The sequence below is a fragment of the Heteronotia binoei genome, chromosome 3 (assembly GCF_032191835.1).
Source record: "Heteronotia binoei isolate CCM8104 ecotype False Entrance Well chromosome 3, APGP_CSIRO_Hbin_v1, whole genome shotgun sequence".
Lineage (NCBI taxonomy): Eukaryota > Metazoa > Chordata > Lepidosauria > Squamata > Gekkonidae > Heteronotia > Heteronotia binoei.
In genome coordinates, this window is record NC_083225.1 from 24,735,506 (window position 1) to 24,753,843 (window position 18,338).

General features: G+C 42.4%; 1 protein-coding gene across 1 annotated transcript in view; it reads right to left on the bottom strand.

The window, feature by feature from the left end:
* The window catches only part of MYCBP2 (MYC binding protein 2), a 218,300-nt gene that overhangs the window by 165,623 nt on the left and 34,339 nt on the right, over positions 1-18,338 (bottom strand). The window contains exons 9-17 of the mRNA XM_060233596.1: positions 15,368-15,441; positions 12,934-13,072; positions 12,325-12,401; positions 10,056-10,260; positions 8,921-9,085; positions 7,982-8,140; positions 5,827-6,031; positions 3,644-3,789; positions 2,871-2,972 (exon numbers count right to left, since the gene is read on the bottom strand). Of these exons, the coding sequence (XP_060089579.1) occupies positions 2,871-2,972; positions 3,644-3,789; positions 5,827-6,031; positions 7,982-8,140; positions 8,921-9,085; positions 10,056-10,260; positions 12,325-12,401; positions 12,934-13,072; positions 15,368-15,441 (1,272 nt within the window). The remainder of the gene's footprint in view (positions 1-2,870; positions 2,973-3,643; positions 3,790-5,826; positions 6,032-7,981; positions 8,141-8,920; positions 9,086-10,055; positions 10,261-12,324; positions 12,402-12,933; positions 13,073-15,367; positions 15,442-18,338) is intronic.

An 18,338-nucleotide genomic window follows, 5' to 3' on the forward strand; every position in this document is an offset into this window, starting at 1 on the left:
CTATTTTTTCACTCTGCAATTTTCCCTTTGATATACTAATTGAAGTATCTCATACATTCTGCCAGCATCTCCTGAACATGTCACCTGCCTTCTGCACATTGCAATAACTCCAGGTTTGTCATCTCACCAAACGTGACAACCTAGCATCTTCCCATTTATTCTTCCTTTCATATGCCTGTTCATCTTCAACCAGTTCTTATCTGATCCCTCCCTTTGGCATTTAAGCAGCAAAAGTTTACCATTGCTGATCCTGTGCTGGTCCTTTGTCCATCACTGTGATTCACACAACCTCTCTAGGTATACTACGTAAAGAAAATTATGATCCTGCCTATACTGAACTTTGAGTAGCACCAAGAAATGTATTTAAATTGTTAATTTTTATTGTTTTAAATTGTAATTTTAACATTGTGTTTGGATTGACTGTTCATCGCCTTGAGTCCGCTCGCGGAGAGGGTGGGATAGAAAACTAAAGTAATGCAAATAAATAAACGGATAAATAAATCAATAAATGTTTGACATAATCTTTCATTCACAGATTTTATATCAAGGCACTCTGTAGATATAGGGTCTGCTGAAAAGAAATATCATATAAGGTCTTGCCTAGCAGCTTTTTCATTGCCTGTGCTCTTGAGATTTGGCTTAGTATACAGTTGTAATTTGTATGCTTCCTTTTGACTTCACCTGGAAACTGGGCAACACAGGGGTCTGACTTAAAACTGCTTCTGAGTACACATTCTTCTGAATGGGCACCTACGACAATCTGATACAAGGGGGAAATCCTCAGGTGAAAACAGTGACATGACCAGATGTCCTCGCATGTCTTCACCAGAGGTGACACATTTTCTCATTTTAAAAATCCATTTTACATTACTTTGCTAAGCATCTTAAAATGCTGCTGTCTCGGCAGAGGAAATACAGCTAAGCCATTCACAGAGTAGTTTGTGATCCACTAAGAACACCAGGAGGTAGATGAATAATCAGCTGTGGGCAGGGGTTGTTTTGTAGAAAAATAGGTGGTGGAGTTCAGTTATGCAGCTGCACCTACTATTCAATGGACAACGTGGGAAGGAGGAGGTGGAACTCTCAGAAAGGTTCAGGAGCTGCACTCCTGTGAGCTCCTGCTGAATTCAAGGCCTGGCTGTGGGGAAAGGGACAAACTTCTGGTCACAAGCCAAATCTGGAAGATTTTTGCTCCCCTATATATTGTAGCATCCAAGCTTCTCATAGTTGTTGCACACCAAGGAATGATTGGATGGTTGTAGAATTCCAATTCTGAAACCAGGGAAACAACTCATTCTACAATTGCAAAGAATCAGCACTAACTTTTGATCAGCCTTGCAACGGGCAATCATAACTGCCACCTCAGTTGTTCAGAGACTGTCCATCTTAAAAAGAAACAAAATATTCTCATGTGAGGTTTTTGCCACCTCCCCAATATTTTCAGAAGGAAAGGGGAGTACTGTAAAGGCAAAAACTATCTTTTCAAAAGCTGCACTTAGGCTACTTGGAGTAAGGTAAACTGTCAGCTCTAAACTGCCCATTTCCGCTGCTTCGGTCAAACATACTTTTGAAGTCAAATGAAGCAGACCAAAACAAATGAAAATCATCTCTGTAACTAGAACTTACTTGCAAATTAAAGCCAGTGGATTGTTAACTCATTGTAATTTGATGTTTATTTTTATAAATATGCATTAAAATAAAGACGGGAATACTGAGCACCCATCTAGTACATGAAAGCCAATACTAAGTGCCAGCATGCCCAGTTCCGTAATCTACTGCTTTCTGACCTCTGCAGGTGAAAAGTGTTGTCCCTTGGATCCCAGCATCCTACAATATGCATTATGAGGTCAGAGGATAAATTCATATGCACTTGTACAGATGTTATCAGAAGACAAAACATACCTGTGATTTGCATACAAGTGTCTTTCTTCTTTAAAATATACAGAAACATGTTCTGATCTCTCCCATTCATCCCTTCTTAGCATTTTAAGAGAAACTAGAAGCACCTGCATTTGTTTAACTAGAATAGGAGGCATCTATTTTATAGTCTGGTATAGGCATTCCCAACACATTTAAGAGATGGTATATTTGACCACAACAAGTGACACTCGCATCTTTGCTGAGAAGGGAAATCCTCTGAGGACATATAAAGACTTTTGGCAGGCTTCTCTGCCATAATGCAAAGAGGGGTGCTTTGCTTCAACTTCTCCTTTCATCTGACAAACCCATTCACTTTCCTGCACTTTGAACAGTGCATATTTTGCAAATAAAATGCACTGGTACCAACACAACTCTGCTCGTTAAGATTCAGAACTCACTCAAGCCTTATGGGTTAAAACATAAGTGATATAAATTGTTGAACAAGTCATGCCAGCAGTGCCCTGATTACATTAGCCAAACTGGACAGGCTCTAGGCAAGAGAATAAACGGTTGCAAATCAGACATTAAAAATGGAAAAACTCAAGCCAGTAGAAGACCATTCCATCCCCCTTGGATATTCGCTCACAGGCTTAATGGATGCAATACTTCAAAGGTAAGCTCCAGTTAGAAGGTCTGATGATCTATCTGGGACTCAACAGGCTTTTGAGATGGTTAGCTCACTACATAAACTAATTGTTTCTATTTGCAGTTTTATATATACTATTCAGAGCTATCCGATTTTGAAAATTCATCAACTGTTGGGAGTGGATCATTTTTGATTGGTCCCAAACACCAAGAAAGCAGCAGAATATCTAAAGCAAGGTTGTTCACATAAAAATTCACGCTCACAATGTGCTAACCTGTTAATCACTCTAATTTTCTCAGACTATTGTTTATTCATCAAGCCTGATTTTATGAGAAGCGGGAAGGAAAGAACAATTTCTGCATACCTCTCCCTTCTTCCAACCTGTGTCTCCTATTCACTCGCTGTCGCTTCTCTTCTTGACAAAACTGGAGGTGTTCCTCAATATTAACTCGAGGTACAGGGACAGCTGTATCAGTTAAGAGACAACAGCATTCAGCGTACACATACAGTTATGGCTGACACATGTATGCACAATAGTGCATCCATATACAATTTCTAAAGCACATTCAAATGGAACTGCAGGGCAGAAGGCATTGTGACTGGTCTGTCTAGAAAGGAAAGTGTGTTTTTAGCACACGAAAGCTTACACAAGAGTGAAGTAGTGTTTTCCTTTTATGCACAAAGTCTGCATGCTTGCTCTCTCTTGCATATGAAATTAGGATGGCTTGCCAAAAATAATGAAAAATGTGACTATTTCATTAGTGAAAACACCATCATCATCTCCAGTAGCAACACCACTGAATCACAAGACTAGCCAATATATTTAAATTAAGGAGATAAAAATGGGACTTTGAAACACATCATCTAAAAGCATGCAACATTTTAAGCTTAGGCAATTGCAAGGCGGGTTCAGAGTCCATTTAATCCCCTGTTAATTAAACCCGCACTGCCAGCCTTCTGAGCTACTACCAAGAAAGAACTATGGTTCACGAAGAGAAGCGCTTTTGACATCAGCACACGGAGCTAGTTCTAGGAGGCTGGTAACCATTAACCCAAAAAAGAGAGGAAGGGAAACGAGAGGGTTTTCTGAATAGCTTTCCCCAAAGGTTTCCCACGTTACAGTTTCAGATCACTTACCCAGCAGAAGGTCCAGTGGGATCATCTCCTTCACAGCATCCAGGATTCCTCTTTGCCTGGCTTCCTGGCCATCAAGTTCTCTAGCACAGGCTTTGCAGCACCCGCACACTGCACAGCCAGACTCTCCAGAGCCACACCCACAGATTCTGGGAAGGGGGGAAGAGTATTATCAAACTATAGAGCAGGGGTGGCCAAACTTGCTTAACATAAGAGCCACACAGAATAAACGCCAGATGTCTGAGAGCCACAAGACATGAATGTCAGATGTCTGAGAGCCGCAAGACAGGAAGGAAAAGAGGGAGGGAGGAAAGCAAATAGATGGGGGAGGGAGGTAGAAAGAAAGCAACTTTAACTTTAAATGCATTCTCCAAGCTGCCAGTTGACTTGGCTTGGACAAGTGATTTAAAGAGACAAATGCTTCTCCAAGCCAGCTGACAGGGCGGTGGGGGCTTCAAGAGCCACACAATATGCGTGAAAGAGCTACATGTGGCTCCAGAGTCGCAGTATGGCCATCCCTGCTATAGATAGTCACAACACTCATTCGCAGAACCGTTCTAAGGTCAGAATCGTAAGTGTCTTATTTCATTGCAACCACGCGTCAAATTTTTCAAGGAGTACTTAAGACTTTTTACAGAAGCCTTTCGGGTAGATTGAGGTAAAGAGGTTTCTTTCTCCTGCTCTATCTGTGGAAGTAAGCTCTGTCTCATGAAAGCTCAAGCTGGAATAAACATCTTTAAGGTGCCACTGGACTCCTGTTGGGTTTTGCTACAAAAGACTAAAAAAGCTACGCTACTGGAACACTTTTACAAGCCGTAGGAGACAAGCTGGTCACACCGCTCATGGTTAGCTTCTTGCATCCCGGCCCCAAACAAACTTGACAGTTAAAACACAGCCCCTTCTACCCGGCTCCAGAATTTCAAAAGCAGCACAGCAAGACATAACTCAAACCCAGATTTCCTTGTAACCTGGATTATTACATGCAGTACCATTAAGGACAAAAGCAGACAGGAGCTTACAATGAAGTATGTATTAAAGATTGCCTTTCCCCCCTTTGATACTGGAGTCTGTCTTCCAGTATGAACTTTTTAAAAAACAGGAAGACTAAGGATCTGACATCCACCCACTAAGCTGCATACTCTCAACATTTCATTCCCATTGTCAAGTTGTTTACAAACCCATTGCTTCTGAGAAGGCAAGTAATTACTTCCTCTAACAAAAGCTTAATGTCGTGAAGCAGAAATATATAAAAAGGCTGCTTACAAGTACAGACATCCATAATAGATTCTCTACAGTACTACCAAAGAATTGAAGTATGTTTTTTAAAGTTTATTTCAGAAACCCACAGCGTACAACAGCTCAAGACTTGCCTCTTTTCACCCTGCCAGCTAAGTATGTAAATGTTATATGTCAGCTAACTGTAAGACTCTCAACCCGTGGAGCCCATACAGCGCTTGGCCCTTTGGCTCTTAACTCCATCGCTTGCAGCCTGTGATTTCAAGCAAGCAAGCAAGCAAGCAAAACAAATCCAGGACCAGTCTGAGATGTATTTGTTTGGTTTTCGTTGTTTGGTTGCTGGATGCTGCATTTTTTCTTGTAAGAGGCTTTTTGGAATAAAAGTGGTATATAAATATTTGAATAAAAGAAAAATAAAGCTGCAGGGAATTCAGAAACTGCTGCTCATGTGGAAGATACTGCTTGCTTATGTATTTATATCCCACTTATCTTCTATCAGGGCCCTGAAGGTGGTATACAACAGGGTGCTGAAAATGTTTCCCTGAACCAGGTACTGACCAAACCTAATTAACTATAGCAAGGTTGTTACATCAGGAGCCTTCCAACCATTACTTTAAGCAATTATGGGATATACCTCCTGCCAGGGCTTTTTTTTATTAAGTAAAAACTCCTTTGCACATTAGGCCACACCCTCTTGATGGAGCCAATCCTCCTGGAGCTTACATTACTGTACTAAGAGCCCTGTAAGCTCTTGGAGGATTGGCTACATCAGGGGAGTGGTCTAATTTGCCAAGGAGTTCCTGCTACACAAAAAGCCCTGCTTCCTGCCACTGAATGACAATATTCAGGGGCAGCCCCAAAGCAGTAATCGTGGCAATACAAGTCAGCGATATCCCATAAGAACTTTTATTCATTGTTTCCAAGGCTAAGTATGAAACACTTTTGCTTACCCTCCAGGGACTCTGTCAGGACGCCCACTGCTAACGCAACTGGCTCCATAGCCTGTGCAGTCCCCGCAAACAGTGCATACCATACACTGCTCCAGCTTCCACTTATGCATGCCCGGCGGACACATCATGGACTTCTCATCTTTTTCATCTAGCTCCTCTTCTAAATCTTCATCCATCGCTGTTGCCATGTTCTCTACGCCAAAGCCTAGAGGAGAGCCAAAAATAATCCATAGCAGATTCTGTAAACCAGTGCAGCATTACGGGATTCATATAGCAAAGGGATAGCCAAACAGCGGCTTATTAGCCGCATATGTCTCCTTCACATATATTGTGCAGCTTCTGGAGGTCGAGGAGGAACTTAATGTAGGCTTATTCTCAAGCAGGGTTTTTTATGTAGCAGGAACTCCTTTGCATATTAGGCTACACCCCCCTGATGTAGCCAGTCTTCCAAGAGCTTCCAGTAGGCCCTGTAAGAAGAGCCCTGTAAGCTCTTGGAGGATTGGCTGCATCAGGGGCATGTGGCCTAATATGCAAAGGAGTTCCTGCTACAAAAAAAAGCCCTGATCTCACGTGTGTGCAGTATCAGGACCTCAGTCAGTTGTGTGTGAAGTGGGGATGGAGGGAAAAACAGGCAGGCTTGCAAGCTCTTCTCCACCACCACAGAGGATGCCCAGAGACCTAGAGCAAGGAAAGAGAATGCAAGAGCTGAGTGAGAAGAGTGAGCGCGTAGGAGAGGGAAGCTGCCGGCCATGGATGTGCACTCAGTCCAGCTGAATGTGCACTCAGGCTTCCCGCCCTTTCCTGCTGGATGGTTGGAGCACCTTGAACACAGCCACTGCCAAGTAGGGCAACAAGATCAAGAGTGGTGAGTGAGGGAAGGAATACAAGAGGGCGGTGATAGCTCTTGGCTCAGTGAGCAATGACAGTGGCGGGACTGGGAGAGAGGATGACAGCCGCCCTCACCCTTGCTCTGAAAATGGCAGGCCCTGTGGCCTAGCTGGGCAAGCTGCACCATTGGTAGAAGAAGCTTGCTGCCATCCCTTGGCCAACTGGCCGGTGCAGACCTGGTAGCCAGGAGCTGTGGCCAGCTGAACACCAATGTCCCTGACATGTTTGTGGACCTGCTGAGCACTGGGGAGCTGCTGCATCCCCTTCCTGCGCTGGACTCTAGAAGTAAACAGGCTTATCTAGTCTCCTGCCAGACTCCAGCCAGCTGCAGAAGCGATGATGAAGTCGTGGTGTCCCTTGGTTCTGTGATAGCACCGTTTCTCAAATGCCTCCTCACCACCACTAATAGGCTTGTGCCATTGGAAGGAGAGATGGAATTGAAGAGGGCGACACAGGGTTTGCCCTTAATTTCATAGCTCTTGTAGGAGCTTTATTTACTGATCTTGATGTCAAGGCAAAGAGAGATACATAACGATGCAAACACTGGTCAGTGATTTATATGGCACATATATGTTTCCTTCTAATGCAAAGAAACAATTCCTTATCCCTGCCCTATGCTGGTTTTATGAGACCTGTTATTCCCAGCTTTTGTTTTTTTTAAAAAAGTCTCATTCTAGCATGGTCATATTGTAAAGTGCATACAGATGTATTTTATCTTTCTGTGTTAGTTCTTATTTCTCATGACAGATAGTGTAATACTAGCAAGATTTCTACCAGCAGAAAACAGCCAGTAAATATATCTAATTTAATTGGTTTACATATTTTCAAACATGAGATTAGGAACAGGGCCTGCTAGGATGGCAAATAAGAACTCATAATGGGTAGATCATGAAAAACCAAGGGAAGATCTTCAACAAGATAAGTGCTTATCTTTTCTTTACAGTGGGTACAGTTCAGTAACCCAAAGGTGCCCCAATTAGGCTTACAATTTTTAAAGAAAGGCAAGAGCTACACAATGCAGGCAAAATAAAAGGAAGACTGCTGGTTCAGACATACAGAACGTTAACAGTTCAGCTATATATATGTATGAATAAAATTAAGATGAGACACTGAATGGTAAAAGCCTATAAAAAGCAAAAAAAAAAAAGTGAAATACAAGAAATGGTGAAAAGTATGGACAAAACTGTCTTTGATAATGGAGCTCCACTATGGAGCAATTACAGAAATACAAAATAAGGACTCTGCCTCGGAGGAAGAAGGAACTGACCTTTCCCTCCCTGGCTCATGGAACCAGTGTCTCGTCCGCATTGCCCTTTGTTATTCACTCCAAATGTCCACACTTCTCCATTCTTCATTAGTACACAAGTATGAGCTTTGCCCATGGCTACCTGAGTTGCAAAATGGCCTTTCAAATCAGTCACTAAACCTATAAAATAACACACAATTGAATGGTAAGCATTTAATTTCCCACGTCCAGAAATCCGGCATATTGTGATAAAATACATTCACTGTAAACATTTGCATCCCATATTCTGAGCGTGCAAGCTTCCAGAATAGTTTCTAATACTTAAAGCTATAAAGTAAACCATACATCGTATATTGAGGACATTTTCATTTTTTAAATTTCCAAAACGAAATGTAAATCGGATGTTTCCGTCACTAAGCAGAAGGCAGACCTCAGCAGCAAAGTCTACAGAAAAATAACCAATCAGGGATTTCTGCTGTACCACAGTTGGTGAAGCCTCCAGTCCTCTTGGAGAGAGATTTCAATTGGTCAGTTATCCATAAAATATAGCAAGGCAGCTGCACTTAACCAACCCTTCCTTGGAGGAATCAGGGCACTATATGTCAGCGGTCCCCAACCTTTTTGGCACCAGGGACTGGTTTCGTGGAAGACAATACACAGCTCAGTTGCTAACAGGCCACAGACTGGCACCGGTCCGTGGCCCAGGGGTTGGGGGCCCCTGCTATATGTAGTTCTCCCCTGCTATATGTAGTTCTATTTTAACCTCACAACAATCCCAGAACTTCCATTCAGCTGGAAGACTGACTCAGAGTCACACAATGAACTTCATGACTGGGCGAGAATTACAAAATCAAGTCTCCTTAGTCCAGCCACTACACCACTGAACCACTACATCACCCTTGCTCCTCTTACCAAATTACTAGTTCTACTTGCTTTAACATGCCTAAAGTCTTGACCTACTTGTGCTGTCAGAATAAATAGCATCCTTTCCAAACATGTAGAGTTCTCCATCTTTTGAAATGACAGAACTACTCCCATTATTGCACGCAGTATACACCACAATCTTTCCTTCCATTTTGATTATTTTTTTGGGCTTGTATGGCTTAGATTGCCGTCTGCTTTTGGCTACAAAGAGGGAAAGAAAGAAACATTACAGAGGGTTAGTTTTAACAAAAAACCTGAGAAGGTGAAATTTACACTTTGTTAGGCAAATGTTCAGAATTATCAAACTGTCACTGATATTTGAGAACAGCTAGGAAAAGGGAATTATGAATAATACTTTTTCATCTCCTATATTTCTCTCATTTGTACTTTTTGTACAAAATCAATAAAGGAACATGCCAATATGGAAGTATGAGTCATCTGCCCCTACCCACACAGCCTTTCCCTTTTTCAGAATTATGCAAACATGTTCAGGTATTTGAGGGCTAAATTAAAGGAAACAAATACTGTCACCTATAACTATAAACCACATAGCTTTTTGAACGTTCTCAGTCTCCCAAGATAATAAAGCAAACAATACTAATTATTTAAAATATATGTATGCTGTCTTTCCACCCAACCAGGTCCCAAAGCGACAATCAAAATACTAAATAATGTTTAAAACAATTAAATAGAACATATACACACAAACATGGAGGGATGTTAATCAGACTTGGTGAGGAAAAGCCAAAACCAAAAAGTCTTTACTGGCTGGTGGAAGACAATGATCGAAGAAGACAGACAAACATCCCTTGGAGGGAATTCCAGAATTTTGGTGCCATGACTGAGGTCCCTTCTAAGACTGCCACCCATCTAGCCTCTGGTAATGGGGGCACCCAAAGTTGACCCAGAGTGGTCATCTTCAGAGGTCATCAATGCGTTATTTAGTACTTGAGATAATTATAAAAAAACAAACCTATATGTCTACTGAGAAAGTTATTCACAGAAGAAGTAGATCCACGTTTCAGGATTTTAAATTGAGATACAACACAAAATAAGAAGTATGATGACCCCCAACATAAAGGACCAGAGCAGTAGAAAGTGTCTCCATCTTCATTCAAAGTACCTCTAATGGCCGTTAAAGCAGATTTAGACATATCCCTGTCAAACTTACTTGATTCGCCATCCTCCCCTTTACTTGCAGAGCCTGTGAAAAATACACTTCCATCTTCTGCAACAAGCAAGGCATGTGAACCATCATGCCCAACGGAAAACTGAACAATCTTTGGAGATTTGGTAATTGGCAACTCTACCCATTTTCCAGCAGAAGGACCACCTTGTTTGATCCCAAGGCTCTGATATTTCCCAGTATAATAGATCTAGAAAACCAAAATCCAAAAAAGTTACATAATAATAATAATAATAGATTTTATTTGTATCCCGCCCTCCCCGCCTAGGCAGCTCAGGGTGGCTAACAGCATTCCATACATTAACATAAATAGGTAAAACTTTAAATTTAACAATTAAAAATTTAAACATATAAAAACCAGTTAATTGAGTTAAAATACATAATTTAAGTTACATTAAATGTATCTGGCAGCAATAAAACTGTTCTGACGCTGGTTCTGCCAGTTTAGATAGTTCCATGATAATATTATAGATGGCGGTTCTTTTATTCCTAGCAACTCAGCAGTCGATATCAGTATAGGCTTGTCTGAAAAGGGCGGTCTTGCAGGCCCTGCGGAACTGGTCGAGGTTCCGCAGGGCCCGCACTTCCTCCGGAAGCTGGTTCCACAGTGCAGGAGCCGCGACTGAAAAGGCCCGTGCTCTGGTGTTTTGGAGTTTGACCTCTCTCGGCCCAGGGATGGTCATTTTATTTTTACCCACTGACCTCAGTGCCCTCTGGGGTTCATATGGGGAGAGACGGTCCCTTAGGTAGGCTGGTCCTCAGCCATATAGGGCTTTAAAGGTAATAACCAACACTTTGTACTGGACTCGGTAGGTGATTGGCAGCCAGTGCAGTCCGCGCAGCCCCGGCCGTATGTGCTCCCATTTCGAGAGCCCCAATAGTAGCCTGGCCGACGCGTTCTGCACCAGCTGCAGCTTCCGGGTCCGGCGCAGAGGTAGCCCCAAGTAGAGGGCATTACAGTAGTCCAATCTTGAGGTGACCGTTGCATGGATCACTGTTGCAAGGTCGCGACGTTCCAGGAAGGGGGCCAACTGCCTTGCCCGCTTCAGGTGGAAGAATGCTGACTTGGCAGTGGCTGCTATCTGGGCCTCCATTGATAATGAAGGCTCCAGTAAAACGCCCAAACTCTTTACCTGGCGCACTGGTTTCAATGGTGCGCCGTCGAAAGTTGGGAGAGCTATTTCCCCTCCTAGGGCGCCACGACCCACACAAAGGACCCACACAAAGGTCTTCGCTGGGTTCAACTTCAGCCCACTCAATCTGAGCCACGTCGCCACAGCCTGCAGAGCCCGATCTAGGTTCCCTAGGGCGGAGCCGGGCCGGCCGTCCATTAGCAGATAGAGCTGGGTGTCATCTGCATATTGATGGCAACCCAGCCCAAACATTACAGAATTCAGAATGATGTCACGTGAATCCATCGGTGCAAACAATACAAAAGAGCAGTTTGGCAAGAGTTGGACAGTAAGTAGGATGCTACTAAAAGAAACAGTGTGCCTCTTGCACCCACCACCACCACCCCAACTATAATCCCTGCACACCCACCAAAACAGTTCTTGGGGGTCAGCAGGGCTTTTTTTTGCAGCAGAAACTCCTACTGTAAGCTCCAGGAGGATTGGCTGTATCAGGGGGGTGCAGCCTAATATGCAAAGAAGTTCCTGCTACAAAAAAGCCCTGGGGGTCAGAAGACCCACCCAGAGATAACACTGGTCTGCAATGAAAAGAGGGAAAATCAGCAAAAATACCCACCATTACCTTGAGTGCATGGAAGAACCATTTTACTTGCAGAAGAAGGAACTGGACCCAGCCCACCCACTTTATACTGGTATTACTAGAATACACTAATTGGCTACATGATCAAGCTTTTGTTGTATAGCAACATAGATAGATGCTTTCTTTCTGTGAAAGTAAGACTGTCAATGTTGAATCACAGGGCCACATCACACTTAGTCACACATAGCTTTTCTTCATTTTTTTTAACAAAATGCAGCTGCAGAGACTATAACCTGAGAAAGGTTAAGGGCTTCCCCCTCTGGTGATGTGTTTATTTAAAAGCCTCCACCACCCCCCATCCTAAACTGATTTTGCATTGCAGATTGCCACTTCCACAGCTGCATTTTGAAAAATAAGAAAATGCAGGATACATAACTCAGTATCATAAGGTAACTGGCCCACATATGAAGTTACATCCTGTTACTCAGAAGTACCATCCTGAAGTACCCAGTGCTAATCATCAATAACAAAGCATTTCCAATACCTTTCCACTAGCCGTTTTCATTAGTGCAAATTCTCTTCCTGCACCCAGAATAGCTGACTCCTCATCAAACCCTGTACCTAAGAGTACAAAACTACAATTAGCCTTCAAAGTTCTTCAAAACGTAGGTAGTTTGAATCTCATGCTCTAATGCACCATAGTCCCTGATCTACATAGTTCATATCTATTCAAGCATTCAAGTAAAAACTTCAAGGAAGTGTTGGATGTTTTCAAGTGAATATCACTAGCAATGACTCACAGGGCTGAAAACATTGAAATATTATGCTCAGTAAATATTCCAGCTACAAGTCTCAGGATATTAGGCTACAGAAAAATCCATACCTAGCAGATTAAAAAGTAATCATTAATTAACAAATTGCAACTAACCCACCGTTTGCAGAAAGTGGTACCATTGCCTTCTAAGTGCACTAAATATGTCTTGTAACAGCACTAAATGACATTTTATGAATGTGTCTGTGTGCAACACATCTACCCATGTTGACTACAACCCACATTCTCGGTCTTAAGTTTTAACCTCAGACATTTCTTCATCCTAACGTGTTTTCTATGCAAAACATCATGAAGTTGACAGTAGAAAAAGTGATGCCTTACTGATAATGTGCAGGTCTTTCTCCAGATCAAATAACGAGATGCCACATGCATGTAAACATTTTCTGGCAAGCTTGAGCTGCAGTTCTTGCTGTAGTACAGGTTCTGTACTCGTCGCAAATATTCGAACAACAAAGCCATCCTGCAACAGAGAAAATACCAGTTTCAATAATTTTAAAATTTACAGACCAGGAAAGAAAGACTAATCCTACCCTTTCCAAATTGCACTGTGAACCTTCTGCAGCTCTTTAGAATGTGTCATTAAATAATGTATGCGCAGTGTGAGGCGATGATCAACTTGAATAAGGGTATAAAACAACAAGCAAAAACGACATAGCATTAAAATGTTAGACCTATACATCTAAGGCACTTTAATACTGCACTTAATAAATCTTGCATTTATTAAGAATATTGCATTTAATAATCATGCTCATCTCCCTTCTGCCATTATAATACTCACTAGATATAATAAGAATGAAGGTAAACACGGGTGCAGGGTTTAAACTTCAATTCTTACTATGTATCTAGTGAGAGCTAAGTATCATCATGACAGTGAAGAGATGAAGAAAACATTTAATCTGAAGAAAAAGAAGTAATGGGAGGATGATGAAATTAAACCATGAGTTTTAGTTCCTGCAGTCTGAAAGCACATTAAATTTACAGGAATGTTACACGATGCTTCTAAATAGCACTCACATTCAGCACTTGTTATTCAGGAAATTAGCAAGAACTGCAGCATTTCCCAGGAGTTTAATAAGGTCGCAAAACATGTTAGCTTATTTGTTAGTAAAATGAGGAGTCCCATTTTTACCAGCTTCCCTCTGCTGCTCCATTTTTAACACTCGCTCTTGCCTGCATTGAGCAGCAGACACATACACAATCTGCTAACACCACAGATGAACCGAGATGCTGTCAAAAACCTCAGAGCTTCTCACATGCCTTTCACCTACCTTCCCAAGCCAACATGCTTCCTGCAAATAACTGAATAAGTGTTAAGCTCATCAACCATATTACTGAACTTCTAATTCTGGATGCTGAACAAGGTTCTTTAGAAAAGACTGAGGATTGGGCACCGCCCAATATTTGCAGTGATGGAAGGGAGGAGGGTAATTTCCCCAGTTCTTCCCTCCCAACTGTTGACCTGTGATTTTCTTCTTATGCTGTTCCTGGAGGTCGTATCCTCCCCAAAATATACCAGAGGACATTTTAGGCTACAGCAGAGAGGAGGCAAGAAAACTATGCTGTTGAAAGAAACACTTCTTACAGTGAAAGTGTTCTACAGGATCCAAGCCTAGTCGAGCAATCCTGTGCAGCTACTGAATCAGCCCACTGAAATCAGTAGGCTTAATAGGGTTGACAGGTCCCCACTGGCCACCAGTGGTGGGGTCAGGGGATAGGGTTTCCAGCTCCAGATTAGGAAACTCCTTGAGATTTAGGGGTGCAGCAAGGACAAGGATTTCTGTGGGATACAGTGCCATAGAAAAGAACAAAGAATGTTGTGATAACAGATGCATGTCAGTACTGGATAGTCTGAATGTCAATGACTAACAGACAGATGCAAGCCTTCTAAGATTCCTCTGTTTCAAACCTGCAGTGGGTTGATCTCTACCCTTGCAAGGCAGAGCCAACAGCTGCAGTGAATTAAGCCTAAGGTAGCCTAACAGGCAGACTGTGAGCTGGAGAGCCAGGAACTCAGAGATGGAGTAGAATTTGGAGGAGAGGAGACGATGCTTTTAGTTGCAGCTGGTGCCTGTGAGATATCTGCAATTTATCTTAGTTTTGATTGTCAGAAAAGGCTCTCCTCAGAAGTCGGAGTGAAGAATTTGTTGAAGGCTTGGAGCAGTTATGGTGGTAACTAAGCTAGTATCATTATTTTGACTTCTTGTCTTCCCCTCCCTCACTTGGTTCTTGGAATTTACCAAATAAAGGACTGTGTACTTTTGGAATAAGGAATTTCCTTCCTTGTGCAACAAACAGCCCACAGTCAGGTGGAAGAACCCTATCTGGGGGGGGGGGGTTCTGAAGCAGCAAGCTTCATTACAAGAGTCTACCCTCCAAGGCAGTCATTTTCTCCAGGGGAACAACTCTATGTAGTCCTGCATTGAAGCTGGCATCCCTTGGGCTTAAACAGGAATAAGTCTGCATAAGATCGCCCTACAGAACAGGGCACTCAGAACGAAGCTATCAAAATGTATGAGAGCCAAGATTTGCAAAATCTAGGCATCCAGCTATGCAAAAGAGACGCAGCTCTCTGTTTTCAAACTGTAAAAAGACCCCCAAAACTCTGATTTTGCTTTAAACTGGCTTTTAAATTTAAATCACTTCTTTTTTATAGTATTTGTTTCATTTAATAATACTTCTGTTTAAAATAAAATCTATGTTGAAGGCAACATATCTTACAGGGTTCAGTGCCAAATGCTACAAGAACTTTACTTACGTCTCGAGAAGCCGCTATCTGATTAATATATTCTCCGTCAGTGAAAAGGATGTTCTGCCCCTCAGTCTGGCAATCTGTGTAGAACAACTGTAGTGTTAACTCACATTAAGAAACGCTTCACCCTCCAACTCCTACAGGATGAAGATGAAAATGTAGAAAGGATTCCAGAAGAACAGCCATGTTTTAGCCTGTTGTAGCAAAACCCAAGAATCTTACGATGCCTTAAGCCTGTAAGATTCCCTTAGGGAGCATATGCTTGCTTAGCATACAGAAGCTGCTTCAGGGTTGATCATCCTTCACATTTATACTTCACTACATCACACAGTATGCTGGTCACTGAAGTCATTCCTTTAAACTACACTGCATGTTTAGAAATACATATTACAGTTCTCCCACACATACGCTAAGAAACCCCATCCCAAAAGGACAAAATATCAATAATAAACAATGTAAATATTCCACTTACTATTTACTATGGTAACGTACTCTAGGACATAATGAATACATAGTTTAACTAGAATATTCATTTCTAGATATTATTCTAGCTTTAATTTGCACAAAATAAAACATAATCACTGGATTTCCTTGTGTGCAAACTGAGCCTGTTTATCTGACATATACTAAGTCAGTACTGGATAGTCTGAATGTCAATGACTAACAGACATGGGTATGAACTGATCCACAAATTGCAATTCGTGCATAAATCAGGCCATTTCATGGTTCATTCCAAAATGGTTCAGCCCTTGATGATTTGTCTGGCACTGATTAAATCAATTCCTAGGCAACGCTAGGGGTGGACTTCTGAAAGCCCTAAAAACACCCATAGCAGTTGTCCATAGCTTGATTGGCAGCTCTGGGAGCCAATCAAGTGCTCTACCACTGAGCCACAGCTCCTTCTTATCTATATACATATTTATGTTACAAATGTATACATTTATATTACAAATCTATAATAGTGAATACCTGAAATCTAGAAATGTTATGTGCTACTTAAATAGTAGCTTACGTTTAACACTGGAAGACGCACAAACAGTGAAAAAAGGTGGACCGCAACCAACACCACCCATTCATTCAGGGTCTTCTTCAGCAATGAGTTTTGAAAACCACCACCCTGCTGTTAGAAGCATTAATAGCTCACCAACGTGCCCCATAGATAACACACACAATTTTCATGTTGACACAGATGTTGAACTTGAACCCTAAGAGGGTATAGTCTTCGGTGGAGCCACATTACTTACTAGCCTCCCATACAGAATGGGCCAGAGGAGGCCATTAGCTCAAACCTGAACACGCTGCTCAGAAAGAAAGCTCTCTTTCTCTCTCCTTCAACCTGCCCTCTCAAACTTTATGCCTAAAACTCTTATATGGTCCAGTTTTTCCCTCCCTCCCCATAAAAATTCTCCAGTGACATGAAGACAACATACCAGACCATTTTTGCTCAACGTGCAGCACCAGTTCTTTGCCCAAGTGACCAAGATCACCTTAAGACTCTAGCAAAGACAGTGGGGCTCTGCTTACTCCCAGTACATCTCACCAGATACCACGCAGTCTCTCTTCTCTCTCTTTTCTTTGCTGTACACCAACATCTCCGCAGGTAAATATTGCAGTTTGTGTGGTGCTTAAGCCAAAAAGTTTGCCTATCCCTGCTCTAAGACCTTCTGTGACAGTGCACTACAAAATGACTGTCTGCAACAGTCAAGGTTTCTGCGCAGGCACTGGAAGCCATTCTCTTTCTCTATGCAAAATTACTCAACTACAAGGCCACGCCCAGGCCTCGGATTCAGCAGGAGCTCACAGGAGCACAGCTCCTGAACCTTTCTGAGGGTTCTCCCTCCTCCTCCCCACCTTGTCCATTGAATAGTAAGTGCAGCTGCACAGCAATCCCTGGATGAGCTCCACCACCTATTTTTCTACAAGGTGACCCCTGGCCACACCTATCTATGTGATCGAGCATGCCTAATCGGGGGGGAGGGGGACTAGTTAGAGCTGTGCTCCACAGTCAACAACATGCTGAAGCTACTCTGTATCACCTTTAACTGGATTGGGAGTGGGACACAATATCTTTGATCTTCCAAAACAGCATTCCACAACACTGATAGCACAGGCCTCATTCATGGAAACTGATATCCCACTGTTGGTTTCTTAATTTTTTCTAGGTGTTGGCATTCCACACACTGACTGCAGATGTGGCAGAACCTTTTCTGTAACACAACCGTCTGCAGTAGCAGAAGCCAAGTGTCACCTCTGGGATTCCATACACGCGCTTCAGTTAAAGCAACCGAGAAACTGAATTATTGTAGAAAGTCAATAGATGGGTTCTATCCAGTGTTCCCTCTAAGCTGAGTTAGTGTGACCTAGCTCACAGATTTTTAGCCTCCAGCTCACACATTTTTGTCATAGCTCAGAAAGGATGACCCCAGAGCACAATAATTTATGCCGTTGCTCACAATTTTTTAAGAGCCCTGGGGCGCAGAGTGGTAAAGCTGCAGTACTGCAGTCGGAGCCCTCTGTTCACGACCTGAGTTTGATCCCAGCGGAAGCTGGTTCAGGTAGCCGGCTCCAGGTCGACTCAGCCTTCCATCCTTCTGAGGTCAGTAAAATGCATACCCAGCTTGCTGGGGGGAAAGTGTAGATGACTGGGGAAGGCAATGGCAAACTACCCCATAAAAAGTCTGCCATGAAAATGTTGTGAAAGCAACGTCACACCAGAGTCAAAAACGACTGGTGCTTGCACAGGGGACTACCTTTACCTTTTTTAGCTCACAATTTTAATACCAGTAGCTCACAAAGTAGAATTTTTACTCACAAGACTCTGCAGCTTAGAGGGAACATTGGTTCTATCATACCTTTCTCACCCTCTCTCTTTCTGGTTGAAGTCAGCAGAATACATCACCTAATGATGTGTTAAATTTTCTGTTTAGTGCCTTAAACTCCAAAGTTCACTTTAACGGATATCTTCTAATATAGGGTT